The sequence below is a fragment of the Lolium perenne genome, chromosome 5 (genome assembly GCF_019359855.2).
Source record: "Lolium perenne isolate Kyuss_39 chromosome 5, Kyuss_2.0, whole genome shotgun sequence".
NCBI classification, from domain to species: Eukaryota; Viridiplantae; Streptophyta; class Magnoliopsida; order Poales; family Poaceae; genus Lolium; species Lolium perenne.
In genome coordinates, this window is record NC_067248.2 from 43455939 (window position 1) to 43475992 (window position 20054).

The following is a 20054-nucleotide window of genomic DNA, read 5'->3' on the forward strand; positions in this document are numbered from 1 at the left end:
TCTTAAGTTTAAGTCCTGTCTTTGTAGTTAATTCCCTTTGTCTTAAGTGATCTATTAGAGAGCTTCCCTGTGACCACCTGAAGGGTAAGAAATGTTTAACCGTATAAGTGGATTGCCTAGACCTTTCCATCAGTTCGGACTTTTGGTTGCGTTGGCTAGTCGATGAAGCTTGACATGGTGTCAGAGCCAGGGTCTCGAGTTCGAGTCCTGGCTTTCGCAATTTATCCTAAAATTGCCGCCCTTGCGATCAGTTCGGACTTTTGGTTGTGTTGGTAGTGCATTAAGCTTGACAAGAAAGAAATGCCTTTTTATAGCTAACCCCAAGTCTGGTAACATTTGCAAAATAGGTATCAGATGCAGCTATCCATTCAGTAGAAGAATTTGCATTTTAGAGTTGAAGGTTCATAATCTCTTCTCTACTATTGATAGTTAAGGGTACACAGGGTATTTCTTTACCTCATTTTCGCGTTCTAAAAAAGGTACGCCATATGGTTGTGCTAAGTTAAACTGATTTAAGTCTGTTCAAGTTTATCGAAAGTTATACTACCAACATCTAAAACATCAATATAGGCTCATATATTACAAAAGATATTTGGATTTTCTTTTCTCGAACACATGCCTAGTCGTGCATCATTATATATTAGAGCATACAGGGTTGTATCAAGGCTACGAAAAACTGAGAAAGCAAAAAGAAAGAACTATACAGGGGACTACAGGCAGCTAACTTTGCTAGGCACAACAGTGCTAAATCTTATATATATATGAGGTTGCAGATATTAGTCGTAAACTTACTCAAACTTAAATAACACTTGATTAGGAAAAAGATAACCTGAGTTATTTTGAATGAGGGGACGTCACAATCACTAATCAAAGATAATTGTGGAAAACTGAAATCTATTCAAGAAAATGGGAGAAATAATGTATCAAACACAAAATTAATTATACCATTTTGCAGATTGTTCACCGATATAAACAAAGAACTGTTTGATCTGCATGTAGGTACATCCAATCAACGCTTTTTCCCCGATCTCTAGAAAATATAAGCTACGCATGTAATTACAAACGATTTTCTTCTATTTTTCTGTTTCTACGTTAACATTTGAGATACTTGTAATTACATCCATATTCTGCAGTTGCATAGAGTTACTAATTCAGGAATGCATTCACATACGGAGTATACTATGTTTGCTAATGACTGACTAGTACTAATTCATTGCAAGCAACGGTTCATTCATATTCAGATAAAGGATGTGATCGTTAAGTCATATACTTATGAAAGTCCTTATGCATCTCTCTCGATGCGAGATGGCGGGGTCTCTCGTCCTCCTTTTGGAGGCAAAATCAATTAGTTATATATGAAACAATGGGTGTAAAAGGTTATCAAAAAGGGTGCCTTCATAGTGCTACGTTATCTTTTGAGATATGGTTAATTACATCCATATTACGCATTGGCGTAGAGTTACTAATTCAGGAATGCAATCACATACTGAGCATACTATGTTTGTTGGTGGCTAATTAGTACTACTAATTCATTGCAAGCAACGGTTCATTCATATTCAGCAAAAGGGGGTGTGATCATTAAGTCATTTAAGAAAGGTAAAATATAAACAAGGTAGTTCATTAATAACTTCATTGGTTAAGGCAGTGTATCATGCAATGCAAAAGGACTGAAAAAATACCATTTGCGGTGTCCCAGAAGTACGTGGAGCCGTCAGTTTCGTCCACCGCAAAAACGTGGCCACCGAGTTCAATGGCATCACAGTAATTTGGATAATCAGGTGCAGGTGTAAGGGCCTCCAGCATGGGCATTCTCCAGTCGCCACCCCCTTCAAGGTAGAAAATCGTTTTGTCGAACAAGGCGATGAGCTTGTAATCTGCGTACCTCCCACCTTTTGTGGGCACTTGGCAGATTACAATCTTCAACAAATCAATTGCTGGACCCCAGTTAAAAGAGTATGCATGTTGATATGAAAAACTACTATGATCGATCTTCGGAGCAGGTAGGGATGGAAGGGGGATATGTCGCTCGGTGTAGACGTTCACGAGGCACCACTGGTACCCATGATGATCGGCGGCGGCGATCCAGTCGCCGTTCGCGCCAAGCCATTTTCTGTCGTGCATGAATGGCAGGGCGACAGAACGGCGAGGATGGTCGAGGGGCACCAGGTCGTACACGGTATCATGCAGACGAGATGCTGTCGCCCAATCCCAGTGTTCATCGAACCAATAAGCAGGCGGAGGCATCAGCAGGTAGGGTTCACCCCAATGGTGCATCTTACCTTCATCCTTGCTGATCCGGTCGTAGAGCTCCCTGGAACATGCGGCAAGTCGGACGGTGTAGGTAACGTCCAGATGCGCAGCGATGAGGTCGGTGTTGTCGCCGGTGAGAGCCTCCAAGTGGCCTTCCCCGCCGCCCCGGCAAAGCCTAGAATAATTCATCACGTGAAGATGGATTTAGGTGGATGGCGGATGCAACCGCGCTTGGGGATTTCGGAGGAGAGGGCGAGCGGAACGATGCGGCGTGGTGGGGATCGAGATACTGCGCGTGCGCGTGATTCTGGGAGGGTGAAGAAGAATATGATAGACATGCAAGGTGCAAAAACTAGGTAGTACTCTAGGCTGCTGCTACGACTGGGCGCCGATTTGACTGTTGGTATACTAGCACGCCACCCATCTATAAATTTGTGACGACGTTTGGTGCAGTGATGTCTCGTCACATCAGGTTGACCAGAGAGGTTTTTTTTTTTACAGTTTCCATTTCGATATATTTTTCGCCAATAATCGTAGTTCTCTACATGCCAGAGACACATACCTTAACACGTGGGCAGCATGCAACTGCGCGAGCACCAAAATGGAACGAGAGATGTTTTAGAGCAGAACTTCATTTTCAATGCCTTTCTTAGCTTGGTTTGGAAACCGGACAGAGCTTCAGTGACTTGATGCTTCCAAGATACATTGTGACTATGTGCCACCATCTACCATCCATTTGAGATCCAACGTTCCAAACTATTTCTTATTTCGAAGCTAAAAAAACTATTCTGAAAATTTTGAAAAAATCCAGTAATATGTAGATGCCTTGTTTTAAAATCTATGAAGCTTGTGATTAAATAGCTTCTTACGTACTCGAGCACTAGTTCAAACTAAATATATATTTGCTCACAAACCTATAATTCAAATCGAATGAAACTATGTGTGTATATATATAGTAATAATATTAACTTTCGCCATAACTTGGGTCCCATTTATCTTGTGAAGTTTCCCACTATGTATGATGAACTGAACCTTAGCATTAAGATGGGACCAACATGTATATGCTATTGGTGTACCCACATGCACGACAGAGGAATGAGAGATAAATTATTTTTGATTGCTAGTTGTTTGATTCTACGGGATTTTTTCCTACACCAGCTAGTTGTTTGATTCATGGGAACATATCCTATAGAAAATAAACATGAGGTCATATCTCATTGGTTCATTTATTTTATATTTTATGCTCATTTGAATATTGGTCAAATCCTAGGTTTGACCAAGATTTAAACAAGATTAAAACATCAAAATGAAAGGGTAAGCCTGGATCCTTCTTATGCACTCTAAAATGAAGCTTTTGGGTTTTTTTTAAAATGATCCTTCTTAGTCCATGTTTGAAACCTGAAACCACTTCTCTTCATGCTTGACTTCATAAGACAGAGTTTAATTAGGGTTAGGGGTATAGATACATGATTTGTCTGGTTTGAATATGTCTAGACCTTGTTTAACAACTTGAATGCTTACTATATGACATAAGAAGACTATGAACTTTGGTTTTTCATTTTTTGATTTTTTGTAATTTTCTGCCCATTTGAATCTTGGTCAAATCCTAGGTTTGAACAAGATTTAAACAAGTTTAAAACATGAAAATAAAATGGTAAGCATGGATCCTTCTTATTCTCCCTAAAATGAAGCTTTTGGGGTTTTTTGAAATTTCCATGTTTCAAACCCAAAACCGCCACTTCTCTTTAATGCTTGACTTCATAAGACAGAGTTTAGGGTTAGGGGTAGATATATACATGATTTTTCTGGTTTGAATATGTCTAGACCTTGTTTATCATCTTGAATGCTTACTATATGACATAAGAATGCTATGTGCTTTAGTTTTTCATTATTTTGATTTTTTCTGAAGAATCTTGGTCAAATCCTAGGTTTGACCAAGATTTAAACAAGTTTAAAACATGAAAATGGGAAGAGAAGCCTGTATCATCCTTCTTAGTCACTCTAAAATGAAGCTTTTGGGAGGTTTTTGAAATTTCCATGTTTGAAACCCAAAACCACCTCTCTTCATGCTTGACTACATAAGACAAAGTTTAGGGGTTACGAGGTAGATACATGATTTGCATAGTTTGAATATGTCTAGACCTTGTTTCTCAACTTTAATGCTTACTATATGACATAAGAAGCTTTTGGGATGTTCTTGAAATTTCCATGTTTGAAACCCAAAACGACTTCTCTTCATGCTAGACTTCATAAGATCGACCGAGTTTTGGGTTAGGGGGTAGATACATTATTTGTCTGGTTTGAATATGTCCAAACCTTGTTTATCAACTTTTGAATGTGTGGGGACCCCGGACTAACTGTCCGAAATACCCTGTTATGTATATAGTTCACGATCCCATGATCAGTGCGCCGTGAACACATAACCGAACTGATATCAAATTACACCATCCATTACAAAGCGGAATAAGAAAATTACAATAAGGTCACATGACCAATACTTACATAATAGCCTCGAAGGGCCTAACTAAACATCAGAGTAGCATCATCACTTCAGCAGCGCAGTACCCAAGTCATCTGCCATAACCCTACAGGCAACTGACTGGGGAGACGTTCCTAGCCCGCATAGACGTCGTCAACTCCTTCTTCATCTGTCGAACTCCTTCAAGTCTGGCCAAGTAAATAGCCAGGGACAAAGCCGTGAGTACATTTGGAATTGTACTCGCAAACCATCAAGAAGGTGATAAAAATTCTAACTAGAGAAGGCAAGAGAGGAAAAATAGTTTCTCTCGTGGATGTAGCATGTGGAAGAGAAATAGTTTCTCTTGTGGATATAGCATCCCGGCATCTCGAGTGATGGGGACACTAAGGGAGTCCTATTACATCTCTATACCTTTGTTAAAGAAGAGGTAGCATACCGCCATCTCAATTGATGGGGATACTAGGAAAGTCCTATGACATCTCTATATCTTTGTTGAAGAAGATACTTCAAAAGATAAACTACGACATCTCTATATCTTTGTTGAAGAAGATACTTCAAAAGATAAACTACGACATCTCTATATCTTTGTTGAAGAAGATACTTCAAAAGATAAACTACGACATCTCTATATCTTTATTGAAGAAGAGTCCCTCTACATGAAACACTAGGAAGGGTCACCCAATTTTGTTTCATTTTCCTCGACCATCTCCATATGGTCGGCACCAGCCTTTCCGTACCCTTCCGGTACATCCAACACACACATTTCCTTTGGAAATCATTTTCTAAACCAAAACTCGACACAGCTCGGTAACGGCCATCCCAACCGTCCATGACCGCGGACGCGGCTATTCGAATAGTTTTAACTCTGCAGAGTGTGCGCACTTTCCCCACAAGATCTGATAAATCCGCCGGGATCATCCCCAGTTCGTCATACGAAAGTATGCGAGTCTCGGATAATCAGTCGAAGCCTTTCGCCTATTCAACTTAGCAAGAGGTCCTACCCTATGGAGTATGTACCTCCCCGGCACCGTGGCAGCTCACCTCCCTTTGAGCGTGGCTCCACCGCCAAGCCAGGAGACCCATAGTGTCTTCCGGACGGGTCAGCCCCGAAGGCCTCCCTTTTTACGATTGTCTCCAACTACGACAACCCGGACTCGGGGTAACCGTACCCTTGTATAGTTGTGCGGTGCCTCATGCTAAGAAGAACAAACGTCAAGCTAAGCCCCGTGCCCACGTTGGAGTAGTGTGGTTGCGCGGGTTAATTGTTCCGGGCGAATACAGAGAACCATGTGTCGTTTTTCTCAAAAACCCAAGTCACACACACATTTCCTCTTTCCAACCATCTTTGTCAAGATCCTTTCCTTTCATAAACCATACGCTTGGGTAAGATTGCCTCACCCAAGGTTTTCATAAACATTTACAACAAGGAAAACCTTGAGGGGTTCCCAACCTATAGTTTCATGAGTTGAACTAGTATTGCACTACGGCCGAGATGAGAGTCATCCCGCCATAGATGAGGTATAAAGGGGTAGTGGAGTGGATCATACTTGCTTAAGGTAAGCATGTATTATGACAACACAAGGAGGAATATACTCTCAGATTTGTGGTGCTAATTACACAACTTAGATAGTGGAGTGTCACTATCCAACATATTCTCCAAGATGGTACACGGCATACTCCTCTCAAGTTGAGAATACACCAAGATCATGACATTGATACCTCTATACTACAAAGGGGGTGGGTGTGGTGTAAGTTAATATCTTGAGATGGAACATGCTCAAGTTGAGCATACAAGATCACCAAGTGGAATAGCACGGCCATGTTACCATGCATCCCATAACACAAGGACAATAGTGGAGCATCACCACTAGGGAGTACCCCACTTGCAATCACACATAGATGACATAAATAGAGATAATAACACACATAGAATGAAGGCGCTTTGAACATCAACAAATGACATCCAACTAGACACCGGATCAGAGATCAAAAGATGGCTTGCCTTGGCTTATTTGTCCCGTACTTCTTCAACTCCATCAATATAAGAATCCCAACAATATAAATAAAATCCTTGTCCAATTCCACTTCTTCTTCTTCTCCGAATTGCTCGCGTCTATCGCCGGAAAATATAAAAGGAACACAATCAATCACATTGCACCAACAAAACAAACATACAACAACCATAATTTAACCATTCAATAAAGAGCTACCATACAAAGGACTTATAGATACCACAAACAACTTAAAGAAAACCCATGTTATTTACCTAGTAAAGGTATGAGAGTATCACAACTTAGCAATTGCCTCTCTCGGTTATCACCATAGTATAAACCAAACATCCCCTGGTAGATAACATCATAAAGAGGACAAAAGCATTAGTTTGACATCAAATACATTCACAAAACATTTTCAAAACATTTTTGGAAAAAGTAGAAAACAGTTTTCCTAACTTAGTTTGCTCACATAACACCACACAAGAATAGGAAGCAAATGATATGCCCTACCATTTGAAAACTTAAGCAAAACAAAAGAGCTAATGTTAAATTGCAGAGATTTTGTTTTGCAAACATAAAACAAAGGTTGCCCATTTCTAATAAAAAGAGTTGGTCAAGGGTTTTAAATAAACCCAACAAGTTTTGGTCCAACAATGCATGCCACACATATACCTTACTAACAGTAACGAAAATGCATGAACAGAGACTAACACTATTTTTCCTAGATGGCCAGTACTAATACAAGACTAACCCAATTGGAAACACCCAAAAATATCAAACCTACAATTTTAGGAATTTCTTTGAATCTGACTGTACAGAAAACAAGATCTGTAAGCCATAAATCGTAGAAACATCCTAAAAATATGAGGCCACTGGCATTTGAAAGGTAATTAAACAGAGATTCACACGCAATTGGATTTGGGTTCAAAATATTTCTGAAACTCTCACAAATGGATTTACAAGTTCACTGCATGTTTTCACCATTTGCTTTAACTATGGAGTTGCAGAACAGATAAAGGTTTGAAACTTGTTTGAGATGATTTAGAAAACATTCAGCAATCCTACAGAAGTGGAATCACTCAATTAGGTTCAAAAATGGATTTTTGATGAATTAAAAGCTAACAGCCATGTCTGCAGAACACACAGAATAAGTTTAATTCACCACAAATCGTACACAACTCATAAAAATATGAGGTCAGCTGCATCTGAAAGGTATTGTAAAGGTGGTTCTTACCCAACTGGTTTCATTCAAAAATTCGTTTCCAAGCTCCTGATTTAATTCGACAAAGTCAGATCTGACCAGATCTTGATCTGTGAACCATTTCAATTCCATTAGGTCATTTGAAGTGAACCCAACGCCAAAATGAAGGTACTGGAGAGGGCTTTCACCCAAAATTGAGTTTGCTCAAAAAGGTTTTGTAAAACGGAAGAAATCTAACAAACAATGATTCTGCATGTTTGCAGAACTTTATTTATCATGCAAAATCCGTAACAAATTTGAGGATGAGACCAACGCCAAGTTGTAGATATTTTCAGTACCTATGTGCAGAACTTTGAACCACTCGATTTGGATCTGCACACGAGATTTGGCGGATTTTACAAGATTGTACCAGAATCTGAAACAGCAAGAAACAGAAATTACTGCAAGGTTTTGGACGAACTTTGCTCAAGAACTTCAGATCCGAGGATAGCTCAACCTTCTCCATGCTTGGACCAACATGCACCTGCATCAAGATCCAATCTTAGCAATGGAGGGAGAAGAAGAGGAGATTAAACCATCTAAGGTTAGGGAGAAGAAGGAGAGGGAGGCTCTCATGGTGAGGATGAGCTTGAGGGAGGGGGAGAGCTTCATCTTGGTGGCTTGCCATGGCTATGGCCGGCCATGGGAGCAAGGGGAGCACCATTTTCGTGGGGAAGTGGAGGAGGAGAGTGTGAGGGAGTGGAGGAAATAGTAGGGAGTGAAAAGAAATGAGGCAAAGGAGAGGAGTGGAGAGGAGTGGAGAGTGGGAAATGAGAGCAAGTGAGGAGGGAGTGGGCTGCCAAGCCCCTTTATATAGAGGGAGAGGGGGTGGGTTGGCTGCCTCCTCATTGATTGAGTTGGTTGGGAGGTAGCCTCCTCATTGGTTGAGTTGGTTGGGAGGCTGCCCATTTATGGATTGGGGTAGGTGGGAGGCATGGCTTGTATAAGAAGGAAAAGGGGAGATAGTGCTGGCCGAATTTTGAGTGCAAACACAAATTGGCCGGCTCCATTCTTGCCAAACAAAAATGAACAATGAGAGAGAGATGCACATCATCCATGTGCATGATGTTGAGGAGGTAATGTTGATGGAGGTTGAGACATAGAGATAGAAATGGAGAGTGAGAGTGATATGCATTAAAAGGAAAATTTGTTATCACTTTGTTTGTGGCAAACAAATGATGGAAAGAGATAGATCCAAGGTTTAGAGGGGTAGTGATGGAAGTACAGATACAATACCAATGGTGAATATGGTGGCATAAATTCAATTCAAGAGGTCAAGGTGTTGATGGAAAAGAATGGGGGAGTGAGATAGGTATGAGGAAAAATAAGTTGTTCTAAAAAAGAGGTCAATTGGGAGTGGTTTGAAATACTCCCTGAGTCTAGGGTTTAGTTGAAGGGAGTCCATTTGAAAGTATCAAATGATCATCCATTTGATCAAGAATTGGAGGATGAGGGGATACAATGTGGTAAATCAGTGATGTGCATAAGATGTGCAAGGATTGTCATTTGAAAAAAAAGAATTTATTTGAAAGGGATTTGAAACACCTCAATTGGGAATGAACTCAAGTGGAATGGAATTTGAAAATGTTGAGAGAAACTAGTTGGAACATAGGAGGTCAAAATGTTCTACTTACTTTCTCAAGTGAAGTAGAGTTTTTCTCAAATGTAAAATAAGCAAGAGGAAGACAAGAAATGGTATAGGTACCATAAACAAGCCTTTTGTAAAATGGAAAAAAAATAGAAAATAATGTTTTAGAAATCAGTACTTGGTAGAAATGGGATGAAAAACAAAACCCATTTTAGTTCTTTGTTTTCTTTGAAGAAATATCCTGAAAAGATTTTATAAAACTAGAAGTAGTTTTGTGATCAAAACTAGAGAAGGAAAAACAATAGGGTTTTTGAGAAAGAAAACTAATTTAGGGAGGAGTGTTCTCAAGGGTAGATGGTGGCCTCAAAATGTACCCATCATTCCCAATCTTGGTTTTGTGAAGATTAAACTTGAATAAAAACAAGAGGTAAAAGTGAAGGAAGTGATCTTGAGGTAAAACATTGGATAGGGTACAAGATCAAGTTGAATATATGAGCTGCAAGGATTGACTGAGACATGCAAGACGTGGAGGTTGAAGAGGATGTTGCATAGATGAGATCCATGCATTGAGGTCAACAATAACAGTGGTGGTTGCTTAGATATCAACTGCCAAAGTCTGGAACTTATAAGCTTGCCAAAACAGATTGTTGACTTGGCTTCAGAATCAACCTATGATGAGTGGGTATAAGAGAAGGATGTGATGAGGGTAGATGATCCCAAATTTTGGATTCAAGGATGGTTTGAGCTGGACTAACACAAATAGGAATATCAAGATGGCACACTCATGTTGCCATCAGGAGAAGAGTTTGATGTAGTAAAAAGGAAAACAATTTTACCTAAGTCACACATGTGTTTTATTAGGTGAGTTGTATGTCTGACCACTAGAGGTGTTGTTCTTTGAGGTACTCAACACAGAACTCAACAAGAAATCAAGACAATATATCTAGCAGCAGATCAAAGCAATTCATCACAACAAACAAATCAAGGCAATTCATCTAAATTAGTCTATAGAAAAAGTTTTTGTTCCCTCTAATTTTTGCAATAAGGACAATTAATCAAGGTTGCAAAAGTTGGGGTGTTACAGATCTTCCACCCTTAAAATAATCTCGTCCCGAGATTACTGAGCGTAGAACTGGAGGGGTTGTAAAGTTTAACGAAAATTAGACTCCATTTTTATGTAGACATGCCTTTGTGTGGAGAGGGTCGCAACTTCAGCTTGTGAGAGACATGATGGATTTCTGACGATGGCGAGCTTCATGAAGAGGCTGACGACTCCGTGCAGATGTTGGATCTATACCTTCTTAATGATCCTAGCGGGGTTCATGATTGTGGGAGAGTTAGTGCACCCAATGGTGCTTGAGCAGGGTTGAAAACTTTTTAGAGTTAGCTTAAATTTAGTGGAAGACGAAGTCTTCCACCCTTAAAATTGTTCATCGGGGAGGGGGCGTTAAAAACTGTAAGCTTCGGCCACGGGTCTTGTCGGGCGCTTTTTGGAGAAGCCATTGATCTTTGGAGTTGAACATCTTCAGCGGGCGTTGAGTAGTCCACGGCTTCAAGAGGGGTTAGTGCATCCCACATTTCCAATGATGTGTTAGAAAGGTTTAAAATGTTAGGGTTAGCTCCAACTTTTAGTGGAAGACGAAGTCTTCCACCCTTAAGATTTTTCATCGGGCTTTCGGAAAATCTTAGATCTTCTGCCTTGCGGTCCTGTCGGGGGCTTCTGAAGGAGTCATCGATCTTCCGTACTCAGTTGAAGAATCTTCAGGGGCGACGTGCAGGCCGCAACTTCAAGAGGCACTCACGGTGTTAACTAAACCCTAGGGGACGCGCCGTGAGTTAATAAGTTGATGAAACGCCTGGTTGGTACCCATATGAAGCAGCAACAGGGGTCGTCGAAGACAATCTTCAGCTTGAGGGTCGGTGCTGACTTCAGTAGCAACTAAGAAGTTAGCGGGTAAGCTACGCCTAAAGTCTTGAGTCTTGAGGTATCTTCAGGAGCCTTCACTTGATGAGGACCAGATGAACCATGTGATGTAGCTTGGCTTTGACGCTATTGTTCACTCAACTTGTTAGACGGTGTGTTAGAGGGTAGTTTTCAAGAAAATATCCTCGAGGTTAGCGCGATTATGCTCCAAGGTTAGTCCAAATTAGTATGTCTTCTCGCAGAGGTGCAGTCATTCTTGAAGGTAGGGCTTCTTCTTTCTTGGCGTAGTCGAGATGCTCCAGCTGATATTGAAGGAAGTTAGTATAGATGGGGGTTTGGGTTAGTTTTCCTGATGTTTGAAAAACAACTGCTAACAGGGGTAGAGTTAGAGCTTTTCGTTAACTTATCCAACTAACTAGCAGTTAGCAAAACATCGGCGAGGTAGGTGAGGGTGAAAACATCTTTGGGAGGCTTTCTAAGCTAGTTTATCACACTAAGGGTGTTTTTCAGACCGAAAAGCCAAGACAATTATACACACAACAAACAAACAAAAGACACTCAAGGCAGCACACAAGGGAACTACAAGCAATCATCAAACCAGGCATGGTAACCTAAGTACCCATGGAATGCCTAATGCGTGGGGGTAGCTCAATCAAAGCGATTGAGTTTGTCCTATCCATCCTATTGGTTTGGGGGCTGGTCACATATGTTGCCATCTTCATTTTGCTCTTATGGACTCCAACATGGATTTTCGGGGCAGTTGGTTGCGAAGCGAGCACAGTGTTCGGTCTTCTATGTTGAGGCGGAGGAGAAAACTGCGTAGTCTTCTTGCTCAACATCCCGGGAACGTGAGGTCTTCGAAGAGGTAGTTGTTGAGGTACTCCCGAAATCGTCAACTTCTTGTAGCTGGCCTAAAAATTACTAGTCAAGAACTGAGGACTTGATCCCAGATGACTGCAAAAAGTGCAAGTCCACGGAGGAAGAAGGTCAGCTCCTTGACAGACTTTGGTGACAACCAAAGACATGATGTTATCATCCCAACAAGCACACGGCTACGTCGGCATCCAATCTTCAATAGCTGCAGTTGGAGATATATGAGTCTTCCTGAGGGATTGAGCCATCTTCGAGTTCGAGTCTCCAGTCTGAGTTGGGGACATCGTCCAATATGTAGGTTTGAATTGGCTGAGACAATAGAGTAAGAATTTTCAAACCTTTTTATAAAGCGGAGAGGTAAGAATTTTAGAAGCTTTGAATAAATAAGAGGAGTAGAAGCTATACTTCTGACTAAAGAAACAATTTGTTTTGTAAATAGTTTTGTCCAAGTACTTGTTTCCTAACTAACGTCCATGCTAACTAAGGTCTCCTACAGTCAGGATGGCTCTGATACCAGCTCTGTGGGGACCCCGGACTAACTGTCCGAAATACCCTGTTATGTATATAGTTCACGATCCCATGATCAGTGCGCCGTGAACACATAACCGAACTGATATCAAATTACACCATCCATTACAAAGCGGAATAAGAAAATTACAATAAGGTCACATGACCAATACTTACATAATAGCCTCGAAGGGCCTAACTAAACATCAGAGTAGCATCATCACTTCAGCAGCGCAGTACCCAAGTCATCTGCCATAACCCTACGAGCAAGCGATCGGGAGACGTTCCTAGCCCGCATAGACGTCGTCAACTCCTTCTTCATCTGTCGAACTCCTTCAAGTCTGGCCAAGTAAATAGCCAGGGACAAAGCCGTGAGTACATTTGGAATTGTACTATAAACCATCAAGAAGGTGATAAAAATTCTAACTAGAGAAGGCAAGAGAGGAAAAATAGTTTCTCTCGTGGATGTAGCATGTGGAAGAGAAATAGTTTCTCTTGTGGATATAGCATCCCGGCATCTCGAGTGATGGGGACACTAAGGGAGTCCTATTACATCTCTATACCTTTGTTAAAGAAGAGGTAGCATACCGCCATCTCAATTGATGGGGATACTAGGAAAGTCCTATGACATCTCTATATCTTTGTTGAAGAAGATACTTCAAAAGATAAACTACGACATCTCTATATCTTTGTTGAAGAAGATACTTCAAAAGATAAACTACGACATCTCTATATCTTTGTTGAAGAAGATACTTCAAAAGATAAACTACGACATCTCTATATCTTTATTGAAGAAGAGTCCCTCTACATGAAACACTAGGAAGGGTCACCCAATTTTGTTTCATTTTCCTCGACCATCTCCATATGGTCGGCACCAAGCCTTCCGTACCCTTCCGGTACATCCAACACACACATTTCCTTTGGAAATCATTTTCTAAACCAAAACTCGACACAGCTCGGTAACGGCCATCCCAACCATCCATGACCGCGGACGCGGCTATTCGAATAGTTTTAACTCTGCAGAGTGTGCGCACTTTCCCCACAAGATCTGATAAATCCGCCGGGATCATCCCCAGTTCGTCATACGAAAGTATGCGAGTCTCGGATAATCAGTCGAAGCCTTTCGCCTATTCAACTTAGCAAGAGGTCCTACCCTATGGAGTATGTACCTCCCCGGCACCGTGGCAGCTCACCTCCCTTTGAGCGTGGCTCCACCGCCAAGCCAGGAGACCCATAGTGTCTTCCGGACGGGTCAGCCCCGAAGGCCTCCCGTTATACGATTGTCTCCAACTACGACAACCCGGACTCGGGGGTAACCGTACCCTTGTATAGTTGTGCGGTGCCTCATGCTAAGAAGAACAAACGTCAAGCTAAGCCCCGTGCCCACGTTGGAGTAGTGTGGTTGCGCGGGTTAATTGTTCCGGGCGAATACAGAGAACCATGTGTCGTTTTTCTCAAAAACCCAAGTCACACACACATTTCCTCTTTCCAACCATCTTTGTCAAGATCCTTTCCTTTCATAAACCATACGCTTGGGTAAGATTGCCTCACCCAAGGTTTTCATAAACATTTACAACAAGGAAAACCTTGAGGGGTTCCCAACCTATAGTTTCATGAGTTGAACTAGTATTGCACTACGGCCGAGATGAGAGTCATCCCGCCATAGATGAGGTATAAAGGGGTAGTGGAGTGGATCATACTTGCTTAAGGTAAGCATGTATTATGACAACACAAGGAGGAATATACTCTCAGATTTGTGGTGCTAATTACACAACTTAGATAGTGGAGTGTCACTATCCAACATATTCTCCAAGATGGTACACGGCATACTCCTCTCAAGTTGAGAATACACCAAGATCATGACATTGATACCTCTATACTACAAAGGGGGTGGGTGTGGTGTAAGTTAATATCTTGAGATGGAACATGCTCAAGTTGAGCATACAAGATCACCAAGTGGAATAGCACGGCCATGTTACCATGCATCCCATAACACAAGGACAATAGTGGAGCATCACCACTAGGGAGTACCCCACTTGCAATCACACATAGATGACATAAATAGAGATAATAACACACATAGAATGAAGGCGCTTTGAACATCAACAAATGACATCCAACTAGACACCGGATCAGAGATCAAAAGATGGCTTGCCTTGGCTTATTTGTCCCTGTACTTCTTCAACTCCATCAATATAAGAATCCCAACAATATAAATAAAATCCTTGTCCAATTCCACTTCTTCTTCTTCTCCGGAATTGCTCGCGTCTATCGCCGGAAAATATAAAAGGAACACAATCAATCACATTGCACCAACAAAACAAACATACAACAACCATAATTTAACCATTCAATAAAGAGCTACCATACAAAGGACTTATAGATACCACAAACAACTTAAAGAAAACCCATGTTATTTACCTAGTAAAGGTATGAGAGTATCACAACTTAGCAATTGCCTCTCTCGGTTATCACCATAGTATAAACCAAACATCCCCTGGTAGATAACATCATAAAGAGGACAAAAGCATTAGTTTGACATCAAATACATTCACAAAACATTTTCAAAACATTTTTGGAAAAAGTAGAAAACAGTTTTCCTAACTTAGTTTGCTCACATAACACCACACAAGAATAGGAAGCAAATGATATGCCCTACCATTTGAAAACTTAAGCAAAACAAAAGAGCTAATGTTAAATTGCAGAGATTTTGTTTTGCAAACATAAAACAAAGGTTGCCCATTTCTAATAAAAAGAGTTGGTCAAGGGTTTTAAATAAACCCAACAAGTTTTGGTCCAACAATGCATGCCACACATATACCTTACTAACAGTAACGAAAATGCATGAACAGAGACTAACACTATTTTTCCTAGATGGCCAGTACTAATACAAGACTAACCCAATTGGAAACACCCAAAAATATCAAACCTACAATTTTAGGAATTTCTTTGAATCTGACTGTACAGAAAACAAGATCTGTAAGCCATAAATCGTAGAAACATCCTAAAAATATGAGGCCACTGGCATTTGAAAGGTAATTAAACAGAGATTCACACGCAATTGGATTTGGGTTCAAAATATTTCTGAAACTCTCACAAATGGATTTACAAGTTCACTGCATGTTTTCACCATTTGCTTTAACTATGGAGTTGCAGAACAGATAAAGGTTTGAAACTTGTTTGAGATGATTTAGAAAACATTCAGCAATCCTACAGAAGTGGAATCACTCAATTAGGTTCAAAAATGGATTTTTGATGAATTAAAAGCTAACAGCCATGTCTGCAGAACACACAGAATAAGTTTAATTCACCACAAATCGTACACAACTCATAAAAATATGAGGTCAGCTGCATCTGAAAGGTATTGTAAAGGTGGTTCTTACCCAACTAGTTTCATTCAAAAATTCGTTTCCAAGCTCCTGATTTAATTCGACAAAGTCAGATCTGACCAGATCTTGATCTGTGAACCATTTCAATTCCATTAGGTCATTTGAAGTGAACCCAACGCCAAAATGAAGGTACTGGAGAGGGCTTTCACCCAAAATTGAGTTTGCTCAAAAAGGTTTTGTAAAACGGAAGAAATCTAACAAACAATGATTCTGCATGTTTGCAGAACTTTATTTATCATGCAAAATCCGTAACTAATTTGAGGATGAGACCAACGCCAAGTTGTAGATATTTTCAGTACCTATGTGCAGAACTTTGAACCACTCGATTTGGATCTGCACACGAGATTTGGCGGATTTTACAAGATCGTACCAGAATCTGAAACAGCAAGAAACAGAAATTACTGCAAGGTTTTGGACGAACTTTGCTCAAGAACTTCAGATCTGAGGATAGCTCAACCTTCTCCATGCTTGGACCAACATGCACCTGCATCAAGATCCAATCTTAGCAATGGAGGGAGAAGAAGAGGAGATTAAACCATCTAAGGTTAGGGAGAAGAAGGAGAGGGGGCTCTCATGGTGAGGATGAGCTTGAGGGAGGGGGAGAGCTTCATCTTGGTGGCTTGCCATGGCTATGGCCGGCCATGGGAGCAAGGGGAGCACCATTTTCGTGGGGAAGTGGAGGAGGAGAGTGTGAGGGAGTGGAGGAAATAGTAGGGAGTGAAAAGAAATGAGGCAAAGGAGAGGAGTGGAGAGGAGTGGAGAGTGGGAAATGAGAGCAAGTGAGGAGGGAGTGGGCTGCCAAGCCCCTTTATATAGAGGGAGAGGGGGTGGGTTGGCTGCCTCCTCATTGATTGAGTTGGTTGGGAGGTAGCCTCCTCATTGGTTGAGTTGGTTGGGAGGCTGCCCATTTATGGATTGGGGTAGGTGGGAGGCATGGCTTGTATAAGAAGGAAAAGGGGAGATAGTGCTGGCCGAATTTTGAGTGCAAACACAAATTGGCCGGCTCCATTCTTGCCAAACAAAAATGAACAATGAGAGAGAGATGCACATCATCCATGTGCATGATGTTGAGGAGGTAATGTTGATGGAGGTTGAGACATAGAGATAGAAATGGAGAGTGAGAGTGATATGCATTAAAAGGAAAATTTGTTATCACTTTGTTTGTGGCAAACAAATGATGGAAAGAGATAGATCCAAGGTTTAGAGGGGTAGTGATGGAAGTACAGATACAATACCAATGGTGAATATGGTGGCATAAATTCAATTCAAGAGGTCAAGGTGTTGATGGAAAAGAATGGGGGAGTGAGATAGGTATGAGGAAAAATAAGTTGTTCTAAAAAAGAGGTCAATTGGGAGTGGTTTGAAATACTCCCTGAGTCTAGGGTTTAGTTGAAGGGAGTCCATTTGAAAGTATCAAATGATCATCCATTTGATCAAGAATTGGAGGATGAGGGGATACAATGTGGTAAATCAGTGATGTGCATAAGATGTGCAAGGATTGTCATTTGAAAAAAAAGAATTTATTTGAAAGGGATTTGAAACACCTCAATTGGGAATGAACTCAAGTGGAATGGAATTTGAAAATGTTGAGAGAAACTAGTTGGAACATAGGAGGTCAAAATGTTCTACTTACTTTCTCAAGTGAAGTAGAGTTTTTCTCAAATGTAAAATAAGCAAGAGGAAGACAAGAAATGGTATAGGTACCATAAACAAGCCTTTTGTAAAATGGAAAAAAAATAGAAAATAATGTTTTAGAAATCAGTACTTGGTAGAAATGGGATGAAAAACAAAACCCATTTTAGTTCTTTGTTTTCTTTGAAGAAATATCCTGAAAAGATTTTATAAAACTAGAAGTAGTTTTGTGATCAAAACTAGAGAAGGAAAAACAATAGGGTTTTTGAGAAAGAAAACTAATTTAGGGAGGAGTGTTCTCAAGGGTAGATGGTGGCCTCAAAATGTACCCATCATTCCCAATCTTGGTTTTGTGAAGATTAAACTTGAATAAAAACAAGAGGTAAAAGTGAAGGAAGTGATCTTGAGGTAAAACATTGGATAGGGTACAAGATCAAGTTGAATATATGAGCTGCAAGGATTGACTGAGACATGCAAGACGTGGAGGTTGAAGAGGATGTTGCATAGATGAGATCCATGCATTGAGGTCAACAATAACAGTGGTGGTTGCTTAGATATCAACTGCCAAAGTCTGGAACTTATAAGCTTGCCAAAACAGATTGTTGACTTGGCTTCAGAATCAACCTATGATGAGTGGGTATAAGAGAAGGATGTGATGAGGGTAGATGATCCCAAATTTTGGATTCAAGGATGGTTTGAGCTGGACTAACACAAATAGGAATATCAAGATGGCACACTCATGTTGCCATCAGGAGAAGAGTTTGATGTAGTAAAAAGGAAAACAATTTTACCTAAGTCACACATGTGTTTTATTAGGTGAGTTGTATGTCTGACCACTAGAGGTGTTGTTCTTTGAGGTACTCAACACAGAACTCAACAAGAAATCAAGACAATATATCTAGCAGCAGATCAAAGCAATTCATCACAACAAACAAATCAAGGCAATTCATCTAAATTAGTCTATAGAAAAAGTTTTTGTTCCCTCTAATTTTTGCAATAAGGACAATTAATCAAGGTTGCAAAAGTTGGGGTGTTACAGAATGCTTACTATATGACATAAGAAGATTATGTGCTTTCGTTTTTTATTTTTTTATTTTTTATTTTATGCTCATTTGAATATTGGTCAAATCCTAGGTTTGACCAAGATTTAAACAAGATTAAAACATGAAAATGAAAGGGTAAGCCTGGATCCTTCTTATGCACTCTAAAATGAAGCTTTTGGGGTTTTTTTTAAAATGATCCTTCTTAGTCCATGTTTGAAACCCGAAACCACTTCTCTTCATGCTTGACTTCATAAGACAGAGTTTAATTAGGGGTTAGGGGTATAGATACATGATTTGTCTGGTTTGAATATGTCTAGATCGACCTTGTTTAACAACTTGAATGCTTATTATATGACATAATAAGACTATGTACTTTGGTGTCATTTTTTTCATTTTTTTAATTTTCTGCCCATTTGAATCTTGGTCAAATCCTAGGTTTGAACAAGATTTAAACAAGTTTAAAACATGAAAATAAAATGGTAAGCATGGATCCTTCTTATTCTCCCTAAAATGAAGCTTTTGGGGTTTTTTGAAATTTCCATGTTTCAAACCCAAAACCGCCACTTCTCTTTCATGCTTGACTTCATAAGACAGAGTTTAGGGTTAGGGGTAGATATATACATGATTTTTCTGGTTTGAATATGTCTAGACCTTGTTTATCATCTTGAATGCTAGCTTACTATATGGCATAAGAATGCTATGTGCTTTGGTTTTTCATTCTTTTGATTTTTTCTGAAGAATCTTGGTCAAATCCTAGGTTTGACCAAGATTTAAACAAGTTTAAAACATGAAAATGAGAAGGGAAGCCTGTATCATCCTTCTTATTAATTAGTCACTCTAAAATGAAGCTTTTGGGAGGTTTTTGAAACTTCCATGTTTGAAACCCAAAACCACCTCTCTTCATGCTTGACTACATAAGACAAAGTTTAGGGGTTAGGGGGTAGATACATGATTTGCATAGGTTGAATATGTCTAGACCTTGTTTCTCAACTTTAATGCTTAGTACTATATGGCATAAGAAGCTTTTGAGATGTTCTTGAAATTTCCATGTTTGAAACCCAAAACGACTTCTCTTCATGCTAGACTTCAGAAGATCGACCAAGTTTAGGGTTAGGGGGTAGAGATACATTATTTG

General features: G+C 40.2%; 1 protein-coding gene across 6 annotated transcripts; it reads right to left on the reverse strand.

Annotated features, from left to right (window-relative positions):
* Positions 1 to 4604: 4604 nt before the first annotated feature.
* On the reverse strand, positions 4605 to 17066 carry LOC127298485 (uncharacterized). Of its 6 annotated transcripts, XR_011744755.1 has the most exons (7): positions 16666 to 17066; positions 16544 to 16577; positions 16239 to 16315; positions 15277 to 15352; positions 15011 to 15123; positions 7958 to 8034; positions 6852 to 7071 (listed from the first exon to the last, which is right to left on the reverse strand). XR_011744755.1 is itself a non-coding variant. In XM_071819867.1 (6 exons), exons 1-5 carry the CDS (start codon positions 16732 to 16734, stop codon positions 15017 to 15019), a joined length of 363 nt encoding a protein of 120 aa, XP_071675968.1. In that variant the 5' UTR covers positions 16735 to 17066; the 3' UTR covers positions 4605 to 4917; positions 15011 to 15016. The 6 variants fall into 6 exon arrangements, 4 of the variants coding, with proteins under 4 accessions (XP_071675968.1, XP_071675967.1, XP_071675969.1 ...); XM_071819867.1 differs by lacking the exons at positions 6852 to 7071; positions 7958 to 8034 and adding an exon at positions 4605 to 4917; XM_071819866.1 differs by lacking the exon at positions 7958 to 8034 and having other exon boundaries at positions 6853 to 7071; positions 16666 to 17065.
* Between the last annotated feature and the right edge of the window lie 2988 nt (positions 17067 to 20054).

Excerpts from the sequence above, each read along its gene's own strand:
- LOC127298485 (XM_071819867.1), bottom strand. The coding sequence starts at position 16,734 with ATGCAGGTGCATGTTGGTCCAAGCATGGAGAAGGTTGAGCTATCCTCA. Across the intron at positions 16,316-16,543 it reads GTTCAAAGTTCTGCACATAG|ATCAAGATCTGGTCAGATCT; the intron begins GTACTGAAAATA and ends AATGGTTCACAG. Across the intron at positions 15,353-16,238 it reads TTTTGAATGAAACTAGTTGG|GGGATGTTTGGTTTATACTA; the intron begins GTAAGAACCACC and ends GTTATCTACCAG.